General features: G+C 40.6%; 1 protein-coding gene across 5 annotated transcripts in view; it reads left to right on the top strand.

Moving 5' to 3' along the window:
* Positions 1 to 10330: 10330 nt before the first annotated feature.
* Positions 10331 to 18536, top strand: part of PRUNE2 (prune homolog 2 with BCH domain) — a 274857-nt gene continuing 266651 nt past the window's right edge. For all 5 annotated transcript variants that reach the window (XM_057549084.1, XM_057549085.1, XM_057549083.1 and 2 more), the window contains exon 1: positions 10331 to 10581. In XM_057549084.1, coding sequence (XP_057405067.1) covers positions 10546 to 10581 — 36 coding nt within the window. In that variant the 5' untranslated portion in view covers positions 10331 to 10545. The remainder of the gene's footprint in view (positions 10582 to 18536) is intronic.

Genomic DNA, 18536 nt, shown 5'->3' with positions numbered 1-18536 from the left:
CACCATCTTTTGTGTAGATGACAGGCTAGATCACTAAGAGGTGTGTAACTCTTTCTCCCTACACAGCAGGATTGCCCTCCACTTAGCAGTTGGAGTGGTCTTTATAAAAACACACATGAGGCCATGTTACTCCTTTGATGGTTATCCACCATGATTTTATCTGGAATAAAACTCTAACATCCTATCATGACCTCCAGGGCCCTAATGAAATGGTCTTGCCCCTCTATCCAAGCACATCTCTTGTTTCTCCCTTGATGCTGGGTGTTGCAGCCAGGCTGGCCTGACATCTGCTAGCACATTTGCCCTCACGTTCCCTCTGCCAAGAGTGCCTTCTTTCCCTCTTGACATGGAGGCTTCTTGTCATTCGGGTCTCAGTAGAAACTCCTTGGCCACTTAATCTTGTGTAGGCCTGGGCCTCCCCCAATCATTGTCATGTCATTCTGCTTTTCCTTCATACTATACACTACCCTCTGATATCTTGAATTGATTGTTTGTTTATGTAATTGTCTATTGTCTGTCTTCCTGCAACTGAAGTCGCCACAAGACCACATGCCTGCATGTATCTCCAATGCCTAGAATAGTGCCCGGAACATAATTGGAGCTCAATAAACATTATCCCTATATACAGGGATTTACCATGGACATGTGTGTGAAAACCAAACAAATCCTTGATTCCTTTCCCTTCCTTCTAGGTGTCGTTTCCTCATTTGGAATTGTCCCTTTCCAGAACTGCCTGGATCTCTGTGTCATTACTAGGCTTCCTTATCACAAAGGGAAAGAATCCAGGTTTCCTGCATTCTCCTCCTCCTCCAGTCAGTTTTCTCTCTCCAGGCTGCTTCTATGTGTGCAAAGTTCAACTATCTGCCTCAATATTAATTATTCAGTGTTGAATGGGCATATTTGCATACACAAATATTTGAGGAATTGCAATGGCAATTAACAGATACATATTTGAGATTATTTAAAAGTATCTTTGTGTCTTCTGTTTTCTTTACTTCAATGGCCCTGTAGTAATTCTGTTTTTAGTGATTCTGTGTTTCTCCATCCATCACATGTTGAGATCTATGCTAACCTGAGTCAGAGTTCTGGAAGATATTGTCTTAGAATACAATTGAAAACCACCGTTTCAATCCCTTTACAGAACCTAATAAAAAATTTCAAAAGTACCTGCATTTCTTCCTATTTCTACCTGGTTAATGAGCCTCTGTTCTTTAAGGCTTCAGCTGGAGAGAAACTGATCAACAATTATTATTATTATTATGTGAGGACCTACTATAGAAAGGGCACTGTGCTGGATGCAGAGGGGGAATACAGAGAGGAGTAAGACCAAAGCCCTGTCCTCTGGAGGCTTACAGTCCCACAGTAGGCAGGAGATATGGAGACTAACACCTTTAAGTTGGCATTTGGAGGATGACATAGCATTTAACATAAAACATTTGCCATCCCCCAAAGCTGCCAATTGCGATTAGTTTTGGTGATTTCCATGACATTTTCCAAAAAACAATGACTACCCTCTTGTGGTTTGCACATAAATAAATTTTTTTCAACTGACAACACTACTGGGGGAAAATGGAACTATATCAATTTATTGTTAAATGAGCAAATGACCAAATTAAGTTCTTATGGCAGTTTCGGAGTGATAATAGAGCAGGCTTGCCCCAGCTGCTGACTCCACATTCTAAAATTGTTTTTAGAAAAATTTCCCCCTTCATTCACAGAAAGTAAAGTGTTGGGGGGAAGGGAATGGGACAAGGAATCCAGAATCCAGAAAAGGTAGTATATGTTCCTAACTGCAATTTATGAGCTAAGTGTAGTGGAATATTCCCATGAATCCTTGAGAGGAGACAGAGCACTTAGATGGCAGCATTTCCCAACGGTGCTTAATTGCCAGTGGTGTAACCTAGGGAGTGGGTGAAGGAGACCTTGACAGAGTGTCTGTTGGGAAACAAGTCCTTTGCTGTGGTGCCCAGGCTGAAGAAAATACAACCAAGAAGTCAAATGCTGCAGCTGGGCACTAAGGCTCCATGTTAATGGGATTGAATTTTATTCTTCCTTTACTTTTGGAACTCCAGTGGTCTTATGATGCAGAGATTTAGAGTAGGGAAATGCAGAGTGAATAACTTTTTTTTTTTTTTTTTGGCTGCATGCGGATTTTCTCTAGTTGCGGCGAGTGGGGGCTACTCTTCGTTGCGGTGCTCAGGCTTCTCATTGTGGTGGCTGCTCTTGTTGCGGAGCACGGGCTCTAGGCGCCCCGGCTTCGGTAGTTGCAGCACGTGGCTTCAGTAGTTGTGGCTCGCGGGCTCTAGAGCACAGGCTCAGTAGTTGTGGTGCACGGGCTCAGTTGCTCCATGGAATGTGGGATCTTCCCGGACCAGGGGTCGAACCCGTGTCCCCTGCATTGGCAGGTGGATTCTTAACCACTGCACCACCAGGTAAGTCCCACTAACTCATTCTTAGTGAGTGGAAGAGCAATTGAAAGAGTAGCAGATGAGTACTTATTTCTTGTCCAGGCTCCATGTTAGTTTTCTCAGGTGTGCAGCAATGGACTGCCAGTGATATGCAGTAGCTCAATACCTGGGCTCTGGATGTTGTCATTTGAGTTGGAATCCTGGTTTGGCCACTTACAACTTGGATGATTTTAAACAAATTACATCTTTGTACAACAGTTTGCACATCTTTAAAATGAGTATAATAATAGTTCCTACATTATACATTTGTTTTTTTAATTTTTATTTTATATTGGAGTATAATTGTGTAACAATGTTGTGTTAGTTTCAGGTGTATAGCAAAGTGATTCAGTTATACATATACATGTATCTATTCTTTTCCAAAATCTTTTCCCATTTAGGTTATTACATAATATTGAGCAGCATTCCCTGTGCTATACAGTAGGTCCTCGTTAGTTATCTATTTTAAATATAGCAGTGTGTATATGTCAATCCTAAACTCGCAATCTATCCCTCCCCCCACCCTTTCCCCCCACCCCGTAACCATGAGTTCATTGTTTAAGTCTGTGAGTCTGTTTCTGTTTTGTAAATAAGTTCATTTGTATCATTTTTTTTAGATTCCTCATATAAGTGATATCATAATGATATTTGTGTTTCGTCTTTCTCTGTCTGACTTACTTCACTTAGTATGATAATCTCCAGGTACATCCATGTTGCTGCAAATGGCATTATTTCATTCTTTTTAATAGCTGAGTAGTATTCCATTGTATGTATGTGCTACATCTTCTTTATCTGTTCCTCTGTCGATGGACATTTAGGTTGCTTCCATGTCTTGGCTATTGTAAACTGTGCTGCAATGAACATTGGGATACATTTGTTAATGAAGAGTAAATGCTATTAGTATAAGATTAAAGTGATACTTCATGCTCGTAAACATTGGCCTTTTTAATGAAAAAGGGTTTGGAATTTTAAAAATCTGTTATTTTTTTTATTCCCTATGTTATACAGTAAGGTTTGGAAATTTTAATTCAGTGTCTGGATTTCTTTGGATGTGTCGATAAACAATGTGGGCCTCAGTTTTGCTATCTCTAAAATGGAGTCAGCTGTAGTCTCTGTTGTTCTGGACCTTGTAGGTTGTTGCAAGGATGAGAGATCGTGTGGGTAGACGCTCAAGACCTGGAAATGATTAATATTCACTCCGCTTGCCAAATACCTTCCCAGTGGAAATGCATGATCCATCATGCCCAAGTTAAAATTATATTGTAACTCTGAAACATAAAGTATTGTTCTGAAGCGAACTGAGATATCTTCCTGCAGGAGGAGAGTGTGTAAAGCTTGAACCACCTGCCCTGAATAGTGTGGTTTGAGAAGAAGCAGTGACATGAAGACCATCACCCCTCATCTTTCAGGAGGCTACAGATCCAAAAGCTCGGCCACTGCCTCATTATCCTGATGACTCATAGAGCCAGAGTACTTTCCCTCTCCTCTGCTGTCCTTTTAAATTAAATTCATTGTTCTACAAGATGTCTGCGGTTCCCAGAAATGACGCAGGCGGTATGTGCCCTATTCAAAGCCCAGACATTTGACTCTCAGGACGTTCTCCCAAGAGATCTGGATGCTGCCACTTGCTACTATGCCTCTGACAATTCCAGTAACCCCTCTTCTTCCTTAACAGAAGCTCAGAGAGGACTAAGCATATATGGACTTCTTTTTTAAAAAAAGTCTTGAGAAGCCTACCTTAAAAATTTGGAAATCCTTGCCAAAATACATAAGAAAAAAAGTCAATTCCTTTGATATTATTTGACCGAATGAGTAGTATTTGACCACTTAGAGAGTGAAAAACAGGTATTTTACAGTAGCTTAAAAGCTAAATGAGAGGCGCTAGTTAACACATATTAATTAACCAGTTAACATACATCAATCCTTCTTCAGTCTCTCTCCTTGAAACAGGCTCGAAAAGCTTTTAAATATTGTCACAATGGGAGGCACAGTTTCTTGAACATCTTTTGTCACATGAAATAATTTCAAAGCAGCCAACATAATACATCTGCGCAGAGAACACACCTGTTGGAAGTATAGTTGGTCGGAAGGGAAGCTATCCTGGAAACGCGCCCAAATGGTGAGTCAGCAGTTGTCAGTTCAGTCACATCCCATTTTTAAAAGGGTGACGTTTGTCAGGTAATTTTTGTTTTTAACCAAACAAAAAGATTGCCTCATTATTCTCCTTTCCATTGTTAACATTTTCCAATATATGTACGGATGTTACTATCTGACTTTTTCTGTCAATCCTGTAGAGTAACTAGGGCAGGTATTATTTTCCCCATTTCACAGATGAGGAGATTGATGATCAGAGGGGTCAGTGAACTTGACCAAAAGCACACAGCCAGCACGCGGAGCTGGCTCTGACAAGGAAGACTTCAGATGCCCTCACTGTGGCACTGACTGCAATCAGAGACCCTTGAGGTGGATGCAGAGCTGCAGTGAGAGCCTGTCAAGGGAAGACCCAGTTCTCTGCGGGGCAGGGAGTGGTGACTCAGCAATATTAAAACACGTAAACTCTGCTGTAAGGACCTCACATTTCATCAGTGAGTAGTGCAGGCAGATGCCTTGTTGCAGAGAAATATCACTATACCTGGAGCATCTGCAGTGCCTTTCTCCGAAACAGACATCTCACTGTACGAAGCTCAGGTTTCCAAAGGAATGTAACCTTTAGAAGGTGTTTCTTGATGTAGGATAGATACAAATTATAATATAATCTATTATATTTATATAATATATAATAAATATACATAGTAAAATATAAAATACATTATATTTATATAATATAATATATTAATTTCACATTTTTAGTGACTGCTGATCCATCCACAATTGATCCCTGTTGTTGGGTTCTCTTCATAGAGACCCTTGTCTCCACTTCAAGCTAGTGCATTAAGTTTCTTCTTTTTTTTTTTTTTTAAATCTTTATAGGAATATAATTGCTTTACAATGGTATGTTAGTTTCTGCTTTGTAACAAAGTGAATCAGCTATACATATACATATATCCCCATATCTCCTCCCTCTTGCATCTCCCTCCCACCCTCCCTATCTTGCCCCTCTAGGTGGTCACAAAGCACTGAGCTGATCTCCCTGTGCTATGCGGCTGCTTCCCACTAGCTATCTATTTTACATTTAGTAGTATATTTTGATAGACCCTTTGCAAAGACCAGTGGAAGCTACAGGCCAGGAATTGGGCACTTTGTGTGTATTATCGCATTTAACTTTCACAGCAATCCTATTTTATATCTATTTTGTAGATGAAGACACTGAAGCTTAGAAAGGATAACTTGCCCAAAGTTACGTATGCTGTAAATGGCCAGGTGTTCTGGTTATCTATTGCTGCATAACACATTACCCAGAAATTTGATGACTTATAATAACAATTGTTTTATTATATCCCATAATTTTGTGGGTCAGGAACTTGGACAGGGCTTAACAGAGAGAGCTTAACTCTGTTCCATGTGGTGTTGGCTGGTCGGCTTGACTGGGGCTAGAGAAGCTGTTTCCAAGATGGCCGACCACATGACTGGCAACTGGGCTGTTAGCCAGGGTCATTAGTTCTTCTCCATGTGGGCTTCTCCACATGGCTGCTGTGTGGCTAGGTTCCGAGAGTGTATATTCCATAAGACAGGAAATGGAAGCTGTCAATCTCTTAAAGCCTGGTCCTAGAAACTGTCCTGGTGACACTTGCGCTGTATTTTATTGCTCAGAAAGTCATGGAGCTCTCCAAGATTCAAGGAGAGGGAACATAGACCCAACTTCTTACTGGGAGGAGTGTCAAAGAGTTTGCAGCCATGTTTAATCTACCACAGCAAGGACGAGAATCCAGACTGTAGTCACTAACCCACATTCTATCTCAACGAGCACAATACCATATGTGTTTCTCAATCACTGCATTTATCTCTTTGTATTATAGTGACTAGACCATGAGCTCCTTGAGGGCAGGGATCTTGCCTGTATATCTTGGGTTGGGCATAATGTCTACCTGAGCATAGGTCATGATCCATAAATGCTGAAGGAATGAAAGATGGAGAGCTGAGTTTCAGTCCTGGCTCTGCTTCTTAGCAGCTCTGTTAGCCCAAGAGGATATTGAACTACTCTGGGCCTTGGCTACCTGCTCAGTAAAATAAGGGGATGGGATTAGATGATCCTTAAAGTCTTCCTTTTCCCAGCACTACCACTGTATTAGTCTGCTTGTGCTGCTATAACAAAATACCATAAACTGGGCAGCTTAAACAACAGATGGTTATCTTTTACAGTTCTGGAGGCTGGGAACCCCAATATCAAGATGCTGTTCCATCTGGTTCCTGGTGAGAGCCCTCTTCTAGGCTTGTGGGTGGTCACTTCTTGCTGTATCCTCACATAGTGGAGAGAGAGAGAGAGAGAGCGAGCACTCTGGTCTCTTTCTCTTCTTATAAGGACACTAATCCCATCAAGGAGGCACTATTCTCATGATCTCATCTGAACCTAATTGCCTCCCAAAGGCCCCACCTCTTAATACCATCACATTGGGGGTTAAAGCTTCAATATGTGAAAAGCATGCAGTCCATAACAACCATTCTACTAATCTACTCAAATAATTAATTTCAAAATGAATAGTACTCAGATACAGGTCTCAAATGAGAGGAGTCTAGAAGTCAAGAAACCTGAGAGTAAAAAGAAAAGAGTAGAGGAAATGGGATTGTTCTACAGACAAGTGCAAAGGCCTCTAGAGAGAGGGGGAGTGGGCTTTAGGCTCAGATCTGATACTTGAGTTACAATGATGGCACTTGGAATAGAAAGGAAGGAAGTTGGAGGAGGCCTTTTCAAAGGTTGAAGACACTGGACTTGGGAACTATTTGGCCACAAGGGGTAGGAGAAAGTTATAAGTCAAAGTGGACTCCAGATTTTGTACCTGGGTGACTGGGGGAATGCAAATTTATCTAACCGGCAGTAGTTCCCAACTTTGACTATACAGAGAATTACCTGATGAGCTTTTTAAAAATATTAATGCCTGGGTCCCTCTCAAAACCACTCAGATGAGAATTTCTGGAGATGGGCTGGAGCATGAATATTTTTTCAAAGCCCCTCAGATGGTTCCATTGTGCAGCCAGGGTTGATGACTTCTAATTTAGAGTTAAAGGCACTATATTTCTGGATGCTGTGGAATGATAAGAAACTGAGGATCAAAGGCTGATAACCACCAAATAATTGGGGGAATGGGTTGTATGGTATGTAGAATAATGGCTTCCCAAAGATGTCTACATCCTAATCCTCAGAACCTGTGAATATGTTAATGGCAAAGGGGAATTAAGGGTGCTAATCAACTGACCTTAACATGGGGAGGTTATCCTGGATTATCCAGGTAGGTCCCATATAATCATAAGAGTTCTTAAAAAGTGGAAGAGAATGGTAGAAGAGAGTCAGAGGCGGATGTGGCTATGAAAGGATCACCAGAGAGATGCAACATTGTTGGCTTTGAAGACAGAGGAAGGCAACCATGAATCAATGAATGTGAGCTGCTGCTAGAAGCTGGAGAAGGAAACAAAATAGAGGATATTCCCCTAGAGACTCCAGAAAGGAATGCAGTGCTACTGACACCTTGAATTCTTGACTTTGGCCTGATGAGACCTGTGTCGAACTTCTGACCTACAGAACTGTAAGACAATAAATTCGTGTTGCTTTGAGTTTGTGGTAATTTGTTACAGCAGCCTCGAGAAATGAATACAAGTGGTCAGTTCAGGAAGGCTTCCTGAAAGAGGTAAATCTTGATAAACTTTTGCAGAAACGTTGTTGGTGGAGCAAAACTCAGGGAGATAGATGCTGGAGTTTGAGTCCATCAGAAGAAAAATTTAAGAAAACTCAAGGCTGTATAATACCTACCCCAAATGTTTAAAATAAAATTTCAGAGGAATTTAGTGATTGTCACTAAATTCCCCAATGGAGTCAGAGGCAAAGAATTCTTGGGAATTTTTCTTGGTAATGTTACTTGAATCGTAATCAACTTCGCAGATTTAAAGGCTGACAAAACATTTGTTTTACCTGGATGGTTTTAAATTACTTAGGTCATCAAAGAAAGCAGATAGAATCTGCAGCTTCCATACAGCCTGAATGTAAATCAGAGCTTAACATTCCATTCATTCCCTCTTAATCAGATCTGTAGACTGCACTGATTTCTTTTTATTGGGTCCTCCTGAATAAAAAACAGTTGGATAATCACACACACACAGAATGAGAGAGAGGGAGAGTAAGAGTGAGAGAGAGAGAGAGAGAGAGAGAGAGAGGAACCTTTCATATGTACATTTATTAAGATATATTTATTGCAATTTATGTATGACATGAGCCTTGTTAGGGATACATCAGTGAATGAGATAGGCAAGGTCCTTGTTCTCGTGGAGCACACAGCCTGGTGGAAAACACAGACAAATAAGCAATTTATAGTAGAGTAGACAATAATAGGTTGCTATGAGAGAACATGGAAGGGGCAACCGACTCAGTCTGGGAGTGGAAAGGGAGGAGTAGGTCAGGGGAGGCTTCCTGGAGGAAGATAACTTCTAAGCAGCATCAGCAAACCCTGGAAAACAGTTAAGAGTGGAAATTCTCAGGCCCATTAAACAGACCTATTAAGCCTGAAATTCTCTGAGTGAGGCACAAAAAATCTGTGTTTCAGTACATCTCTGGGTGGTTCATATACACGCTAAAATTTGAGAACCAGAGGATCATACCTGAGCTGCACGTTGGAATCACTTGGAACACTTTTACACCAGACTGATGCTGTGGTCCCACTCTTAGAACTACTGATTCAGTTGGTCTGGAATAGAGCCTGGGAAGCAGTATTTTTTAAAGCCCTACATGATTATAATGTGATTTTAAAGTGCGGTTGGGGTTGAGATCACTTTTCTAAGCCGATCGCTGAAGCATGAGTTAGCCAGGCAGTGTGGCTGGTGAGAGGGCAGGAAGGGTATTACAGGCAGCTGTGCCAAGGCCCGGATGTATCTGGGGCCCTGGTAAGCCTAGAGAGGACACACAACAAAATTCTGTGGCTTAAAATAAGGTTCATAGCTGTAAGTTTAAGTATTTATTGCAGTACTTCTTAAACATTAATGTACACAGAAATGATCTGAGGATCCTGTGAAAACACAGACCCTTATGCTGTAGGAAGGTTCTATAGCCCTCGCCGTTCCTGAGCATACATGTCAGAGTGGTTGGGGACTGCAGAAGGGTGTGTGTATCCATAGCTCTAGGGCCAACATAAGGGGACCCAGCTGGGGTGAACTGCAGAGGTCTGTTACTGGGCAGGTGTGTTTTGAGGGCAAGGAGGAAAGATGCAGCCTACCACAACCTCCTAGCCTGCTCTTATTCTCCATCAAGGTCGTACTGCTTTTAGCTCAGCAGTAACCCCCTCCACCTCTCAAACTAGCTGAGCGCATCCCCTGGCCAGGCTAGCAGAGCCAGCTCATTAAGTGACCGCTGGAGCTCTTTGTAACCTGCCAGCCAGCCAGCCAGGGAGGCGCTGGCCGAGGAGGGAGGCTCTCGCGGGGGGCCTCTCTCCCCCTCTTTCCACTTCCCCTGGCTGACAGCGGCGGTGCCTGCGGCAGAGCCTCCCTCTGCAGTAGCCCCTTGCACTTGGCTCGCACTTCTGGGCGCTGTCCATGGTTGCAGCATCTTTCGGCGCGCCACGTCAGGAGGCCGCAGCGGGGCCCTGCGATTGGCGGAGGAGCCGCTCGCCATCCGCCAACACCCCCGCCTCCGAGACCCGGCCCAGAGCTCCGGCCCCGCAGGCGCGTGCCAGCCAGCGTGCGGGGCGCGCCCTGGGGCTCCCGGGCGTCACACCCACTTTCCTTATTAGGGCAGAGTCAGGCGCCCCGAGCCGGCAGCCGGGCGCGGGGTGGGGCGGGAGCCCTGCGAGGCGACGGACGAGGGCGCAGCCACAACCTCAGCCGCCTCCGAGCGGTAGGAGGGAGCAGCCGGTCTCTGCGTCCGGACCGGCCCCTTTCCGGGGACCCGGCACGTCTAGCCCCGGAGGAGATAGTCCTCCGCGCTCTCCGGGTACCTCTGGTCCAAACCACTCGGAACGACATGGAAGAATTTTTGCAACGCGCCAAGTCTAAACTGGTAAGTTGAGGGAGCAAGGCTGTGTGTGTTGGTGCGCGCGCGCGTGCGCGCGCGCGCTGCTGAAAAAGAAAGGGCATTGCAGCAGAGGAGGAAGAAACAACTTTGCCACTTAGTTGTCAGGGTGTGCGGACTGTCCCCTGGAAAGAATCTCGGGAACTCTGGGGTTTACAGCGGGCAGTCTGTCTCCATAATCCTCCCTCATAGCCAAAGCGCCAGGGTGGGGGTGGTCGTGACCCGGCTGAAGTTGCGTGCTGTGTGTCCAGCTTTGGTCCCTTTGGCTTGAGGTTGGAGAGAGGCAGATCCAGCCAAATCTACAATTTGCTCCTGGAGGCTAGAGGATAAATGGGTGTGGTCCTTGAGAAAAAGAGCCCAGACTTCTGCAGATGCGGTACGTGTTAAGTGTAAAAGGAGAAGAAACCGTACTTTAGCTGGAGGGCGTGGCAAAACGTAAGTGAGGAGGTAATAACGCCGACTAGGAGTAACGTGTGAGAATGCGCAGTTTACCCGAGCATCCCTCACGCGTAGCTTGCTCCAGTGCGGGAGTTAGGGATATTCCAGTGCGAATCGAGTCTCTCTGGTCCCTGTTCAGATCTGCAACTTGAGGCAGAGGCAGAACGGGAGAACCCCAACTGTCGCTGGTGGTGTGAGGCTTGCCAGACCATTGTTCTCTTGGGAAGAGACCAGCATGTTGGCTGGCTCTGTACTGTTCAAAGAGTGAAGGGTAATTTCACTCTGTATATCAACAGTTGCTATACATTCTGGAACAACAGATTCTAGCAGTTTCCTAACTCCGAACTGTTTTGGTTCTCCAGCATTGCAGTAATGAACGTAATGGAAATGTTTCTCTTTCCGCCCTTAAAACAAAGATTTTGCCCATTTGGAAGCAATATCTTTAATGAACAGGGAAAGCACCTTGTACAGGCCTGGCATAGGAGGAGATGCATAATTTATGTTGTCTTTAACCTTTAAACCTTCATAAAAGCCAAAATATAAAGTCTGCATTAAGATGACGTCTTAATCACAAGGCAGAATATTTGCAGGGTTATTACTGTCATTCATTTACCCTCGCACTGCAAAGGGAGTGAAGACAGATGTGTGATTCTTAAAAAGATGTAACTGTAAGTATCTTTAAAAAGACCATTAAAGTTGATTAATGCTAATATAAGTACTTTGTTTTCTACCTTAAGCCTCCCAGAGAGTTGATAGTCTGTGGGGATTTCAGAATTGAGGTTTGTGATCGTTTCTGTGTTTATTGCGGACCCTCTTACAGGTTTACTTGAGCACAGGAAGGAGAAAACTGATTGCAGAAATCACTTGCATTTCTGATAGTATAAGTATGCTCTTTGTTCTTTACCTAACACTGAGCGAGAAATAATCAGAAAAGGTCAATTTTGGCAATTCATTTTTTTGTGGATGAAAATAAATAGCAATCTACGATCACGCAGTTGTAGACTGCACCTGTGCTCCACTCCCATAACATTTATTTTAATAATAAACATTTAGATTGTGGGGTTTGATGTGAGCAAGAGGTTTGTCTCATTTCTGAAGAGCAACTGCTGGGATGGAGAAATTCCCTATTTCAGAGTAATCAGTTGAAAGTAATGTGTAAGTTTATTTACCGAGTTCCTTCATTAGACGAGCAATTGCTCTACATTATTAAAAGAGTGACAGGAAAAAGAAGTGGTTGAAATACTATTCCCAGCTTCCTGCTTTAGCCAGAAGAACAATTACTGCTAATTTTAATTTTTTTCTTAGAATAGGTTTCTTGTTAGAGATCACAGTTATCCTTTCATATTCAGCCATAGTAAAGGTGTTTTGGTCACTTTTAGTGTCACATTTCCCCTGACAAATTATATTTTCTAGGTAAATAAACATTTTACTTAATATGCAACATTCAACTATAGTAGTAGGAAAACCTTTTACTTTAGAGGATATATACCCTTTGTTTAGGAGAAAAATATTAAGTCAATAATTATGGCATTCATTTGTGAGACGTTTATCCATAATAAAATGGTAGGATTTTTTAAGATTAGGTTAATCCTTTGGAAAACATTTTAGGGAGAAGAAAATTATCATGCTGGTTTTCACTTATGCTTTATTAGACCAGAATAAGATAGAATTTAGGTGTTATGTTTAAGCTGTTTTCCATCAGAAGTTGACATAGATTTATCTATATGGTACCTAAAAAAAGTCTAATGGGCAGGTTTTTGTCTACCTACTTGAATTCCTGCTTTGATATTCTGTAGATATGATACATGTCTTTTAATGGTTTGAAATAGCCAATGTCCCTTCCAGAGTCTTAATGGTACCAAACCAAACTTGGGTCCTCTTGCCTGCATGCAGTAAAGCCAATCTACTGACACTGGGTTGCAGTGGAGGAAAATGCAGCATTTATTGCAGGTGCCAAGCAAGAAGTCCAAGTAGTTAGTGCTCAGAAGGCCTGAACTCCCCAGTGGCTTTTAGGGAAAGGTTTTAAAAGACGGCGTGAGGGAGGGGGGTTGTGGGGTATGTGATCAACTCATGAACATTCTTCCGATTGGTTGGTGGTGAGGTAATTGGGAGTCAGCATCATCAACCTTCTGGTTCCAACTGGTCTGGGGTCTGTGTGCTTGTGGGCAGCATACAGTTAACTTCTTCCACCTGCGGGCAGTTTCATTATCTGTAAAGAGCTCAAAGGATATGGCTCAGAATATTATCTATAGCCCTTGAAGAGGAACTAAAAGTCCTTGACTTTGTTTAATGACTAAACTATGATTATTTTGTCTTGCTTGACTGTTTTCCTTTTTTTCTGCATTTTCTCACTTCTCTGATTAAATTTACTCTTTGGAGCTCAGGGAAGGCCTAGGAGGCTAAAGTTGTTTTACAGACAGGAGACAGGTGGAGGACAAGGTGGGGGAGGGGTTTGTTCCAGGAAGGCCTCCTAGGGTCCAGCTCCGTTACATTAACATAACCTTGTCATCACTGGAGTTAGCTAATTTCAATAGACCAAAGGAATTTTAAATTGTAAAATGAAACTGCTATTAGCCAATAATAGCATCTCCAATAATCACAACTTTGGAGAAATTGTTTGTATGCCCTTTCTTCCGACTAGGAGCATTTATTATTCATCTGTCATTGTGAGGAGAGAAACTCTGCTATTCTAGGCCAGGCCCTTGGGTTGAGCAGACATCTTTGAAGGAGAAGGGATGTTTTTCATTTTTTTTTTTTTTTTTTTTTTTTTTTTTTTTTTTTTTTTTTTTTTTTTTTTTTTTTTAGTTATTTCTGAGATATACATTTTAAAGTAATAACTAGGATTATTACTTATAACATTATACCAGAACATATAAGATTTTTAGACGTTTCCTGTAATGTCTGAAACATTTATATTAACATATTTTCATACATATTTCCATACAAATACAAATATAAGATTTTTAGAAATTTCATGTAATGTCTGAAACATTTATATTAACATATTTCCATACATATTTCCATACAAATACAAATATAAGATTTTTAGAAATTTCATGTAATGTCTGAAACATTTATATTAACATATTTCCATACGTGTTTCCATACAAATACAAATATAAGATTTTTAGAAATTTCATGTAATGTCTGAAACAATTATATTAACATATTTCCATACATATTTCCATACAAATACAAATATAAGATTTTTAGAAATTTCATGTACTGTCTGAAACATTTATATTAACATATTTCCATACATATTTCCATACAAATACAAATATAAGATTTTTAGAAATTTCATGTAATGTCTGAAACATTTATATTAACATATTTCCATACAAATAACCCAATGAAAGTTTAGTATTAGTTGTTTTGTTTGTTTTTTTATACTGCAGGTTCTTATTAGGCATCAGTTTTATACACATCAGTGTATACATGTCAATCCCAATCGCCCAATTCAGCACATCACCATCCCCACCTCATCACAGTTTTCCCCCCTTGGTGTCCATATGTCCATTCTCTACATCTGTGTCTCAACTTCTGCCCTGCAAACTGGCTCATCTGTACCATTTTTCTACGTTCCACATACATGCATTAACATACGATATTTGTTTTTCTCTTTCTGACTTACTTCACTCTGTATGACAGTCTCTAGATCCATCCACTTCTCAACAAATGACTCAATTTCGTTCCTTTTTATGGCTGAATAATATTCCATCGTATATATGTACCACAACTTCTTTATCCATTCGTCTGTTGATGGGCATTTAGGTTGCTTCCATGACCTGGCTATTGTAAATAGTGCTGCAATGAACATTCGGGTGCACGTGTCTTTTTGAATTACGGTTTTCTCTGGGTATATGCCCAGTAGTGGGATTGCTGGGTCATATGGTAATTCTATTTTTAGTTTTTTAAGGAACCTCCATATTGTTCTCCATAGTGGCTGTATCAATTTACATTCCCACCAACAGTGCAAGAGGGTTCCCTTTTCTCCACACCCTCTCCAGCATTTGTTGTTTGTAGATTTTCTGATGATGCCCATTCTAACAGGAGTGAGGTGATACCTCATTGTAGTTTTGATTTGCATTTCTCTAATAATTAGTGATGTTGAGCATCTTTTCATGTGCTTCGTGGCCGTCTGTATGTCTTCTTTGGAGAAATGTCTATTTAGGTCTTCTGCCCATTTTTGGATTGGGGTGTTTGTTTCTTTGATATTGAGCTGAATGAGCTGTTTATATATTTTGGAGATTAATCCTTTGTCCGTTGATTCATTTGCAAATATTTTCTCCCATTCTGAGGGTTGTCTTTTCGTCTTGTTTATGGTTTCCTTTGCTGTGCAAAAGCTTTGAAGTTTCATTAGGTCCCACTTGTTTATTTTTGTTTTTATTTCCATTACTCTAGGAGGTGGATCGAAAAAGATCTTGCTGTGATTTATGTCAAAGAGTGTTCTTCCTATGTTTTCCTCTAAGAGTTTTATAGTGTCCAGTCTTATATTTAGGTCTCTAATCCATTTTGAGTTTATTTTTGTGTATGGTGTTAGGGAGTATTCTAATTTCATTCTTTTACATGTGGCTGTCCAGTTTTCCCAGCACCACTTATTGAAGAGACTGTCTTTTCTCCATTGTATATCTTTGCCTCCTTTGTCATAGATTAGTTGACCATAGGTGCGTGGGTTAATCTCTGGGCTTTCTATCTTGTTCCATTGATCTATGTTTCTGTTTTTGTGCCAGTACCATATTGTCTTGATTACTGTAGCTTTGTAGTATAGTCTGAAGTCAGGGAGTCTGATTCCTCCAGCTCCATTTTTTTGCCTCAAGACTGCTTTGGCTATTCGGGGTCTTTTGTGTCTCCATACAAATTTTAAGATGATTTGTTCTAGCTCCGTAAAAAATGCCATTGGTAATTTGATAGGGATTGCATTGAATCTGTAGATTGCTTTGGGTAGTATACTCATTTTCACAATGTTGATTCTTCCAATCCAAGAACATGGTATATCTCTCCATCTGTTGGTATCATCTTTAATTTCTTTCATCAATGTCTTATAGTTTTCTGCATACAGGTCTTTTGTCTCCCTAGGTAAGTTTATTCCTAGGTATTTTATTCTTTTTGTTGCAATGGTAAATGGGAGTGTTTCCATAATTTCTCTTTCAGATTTTTCATCATTAGTGTATAGGAATGCAAGAGATTTCTGTGCATTAATTTTGTAACCTGCAACTTTACCATATTCATTAATTAGCTCTAGCAGTTTTCTGGTGGCAGTTTTAGGATTCTCTATGTATAGTATCATGTCATCCGCAAACAGTGACAGTTTTACTTCTTCTTTTCCAATTTGTATTCCTTTTATTTCTTTTTCTTCTCTGATTGCCGTGGCTAGGACTTCCAGAACTATGTTGAATAATAGTGGTGAGAGTGGACATCCTTGTCTCGTTCCTGATCTTAGAGGAAATGCTTTCAGTTTTTCACCATTGAGAATGATGTTTGCTGTGGGTTTGTCATATATGGCCTTTATTATGTTGAGGTAGGTTCCCTCTATGCCCACTTTCTGGAGAGTTTTTATCAGAAATGGGTGTTGAATTTTGTCAAAAGCTTTTTCTGCATCTATTGAGATGATCATATGGTTTTTATTCTTCAATTTGTTAATATGGTGTATCACATTGATTGATTTGCGTATATTGAAGAATCCTTGCATCCCTGGGATAAATCCCACTTGATCGTGGTGTATGATCCTTTTAATGTGTTGTTGGATTCTGTTTGCTAGTATTTTGTTGAGGATTTTTGCATCTATATTCATCAGTGATATTGGTCTGTAATTTTCTTTTTTTGTAGTGTCTTTGTCTGGTTTTGGTATCAGGGTGATGGTGGCCTCATAGAATGAGTTTGGGAGAGTTCCTTCCTCTGCAATTTTTTGGAAGAGTTTGAGAAGGATGGGTGTTAGGTCTTCTCTAAATGTTTGATAGAATTCACCTGTGAAGCCATCTGGTCCTGGACTTTTGTTTGTTGGAAGATTTTTAATCACAGTTTCAATTTCATTAGTTGTGATTGGTCTGTTGATATTTTCTGTTTCTTCCTGGTTCAGTCTTGGAAGGTTATACCTTTCTAAGAATTTGTCCATTTCTTCCAGGTTGTCCATTTTATTGGCATAAAGTTGCTTGTAGTAGTCTCTTAGGATGTTTTGTATTTCTGCGGTGTCTGTTGTAACTTCTCCTTTTTCATTTCTGATTTTATTGATTTGAGTCCTCTCCCTCTTTTTCTTGATGAGTCTGGCTAATGGCTTATCAATTTTGTTTATCTTCTCAAAGAACCAACTTTTAGTTTTATTGATCTTTGCTATTGTTTTCTTTGTTTCTATTTCATTTATTTCTGCTCTGATCTTTATGATTTCTTTCCTTCTGCTAACTTTGGGTTTTGTTTGTTCTTCTTTCTCTAGTTTCTTTAGGTGTAAAGTTAGATTGTTTACTTGAGATTTTTCTTGTTTCTTTAGGTAGGCTTGTATAGCTATAAACTTCCCTCTTAGAACCGCTTTTGCTGCATCCCATAGGTTTTGGGTCGTCGTGTTTTCATTGTCATTTGTCTCTAGGTAGTTTTTTATTTCCTGTTTGATTTCTTCAGTGATCTCTTGGTTATTTAGTAACGTATTGTTTAGCCTCCATGTGTTTGTCTTTTTTACGTTTTTTTCCCTGTAATTCATTTCTAATCTCATAGCGTTGTGGTCAGAAAAGATGCTTGATATGATTTCAATTTTCTTAAATTTACTGAGGCTTGATTTGTGACCCAAGATGTGATCTATCCTGGAGAATGTTCCGTGTGCACTTGAGAAGAACGTGTAATCTGCCGTTTTTGGATGGAATGTCCTATATATATCAATTAAATCTATCTGGTCTATTGTGTCATTTAAAGCTTCTGTTTCCTTATTTATTTTCATTTTGGATGATCTGTCCATTGGTGTAAGTGAGGTGTTAAAGTCCCCCACTATTATTGTGTTACTGTTGATTTCCTCTTTTATAGCTGTTAGCAGTTGCCTTATGTATTGAGGTGCTCCTATGTTGGGTGCATATATATTTATAATTGTTATATCTTCTTCTTGGATTGATCCCTGGATCATTATGTAGTGTCCTTCCTTGTCTCTTGTAACATTCTTTATTTTAAAGTCTATTTTATCTGATATGAGTATAGCTACTCCAGCTTTCTTTTGATTTCCATTTGCATGGAATATCTTTTTCCATCCCCTCACTTTCAGTCTGTATGTGTCCCTAGGTCTGAAGTGGGTCTCTTGTAGACAGCATATATATGGGTCTTGTTTTTGTATCCATTCAGCCAGTCTATGTCTTTTGGTTGGGGCATTTAATCCATTCACGTTTAAGGTAATTATCGATATGTATGTTCCTATGACCATTTTCTTAATTGTTTTGGGTTTGTTTTTGTAGGTCCTTTTCTTCTCTTGTGTTTCCCACTTAGAGAAGTTCCTTTAGCATTTGTTGTAGAGCTGGTTTGGTGGTGCTGAA

The sequence above is a fragment of the Balaenoptera acutorostrata genome, chromosome 6 (genome assembly GCF_949987535.1).
Source record: "Balaenoptera acutorostrata chromosome 6, mBalAcu1.1, whole genome shotgun sequence".
In the NCBI taxonomy this organism is placed as follows: Eukaryota; Metazoa; Chordata; class Mammalia; order Artiodactyla; family Balaenopteridae; genus Balaenoptera; species Balaenoptera acutorostrata.
This window is presented reverse-complemented; position numbering and strand designations above follow the sequence as displayed.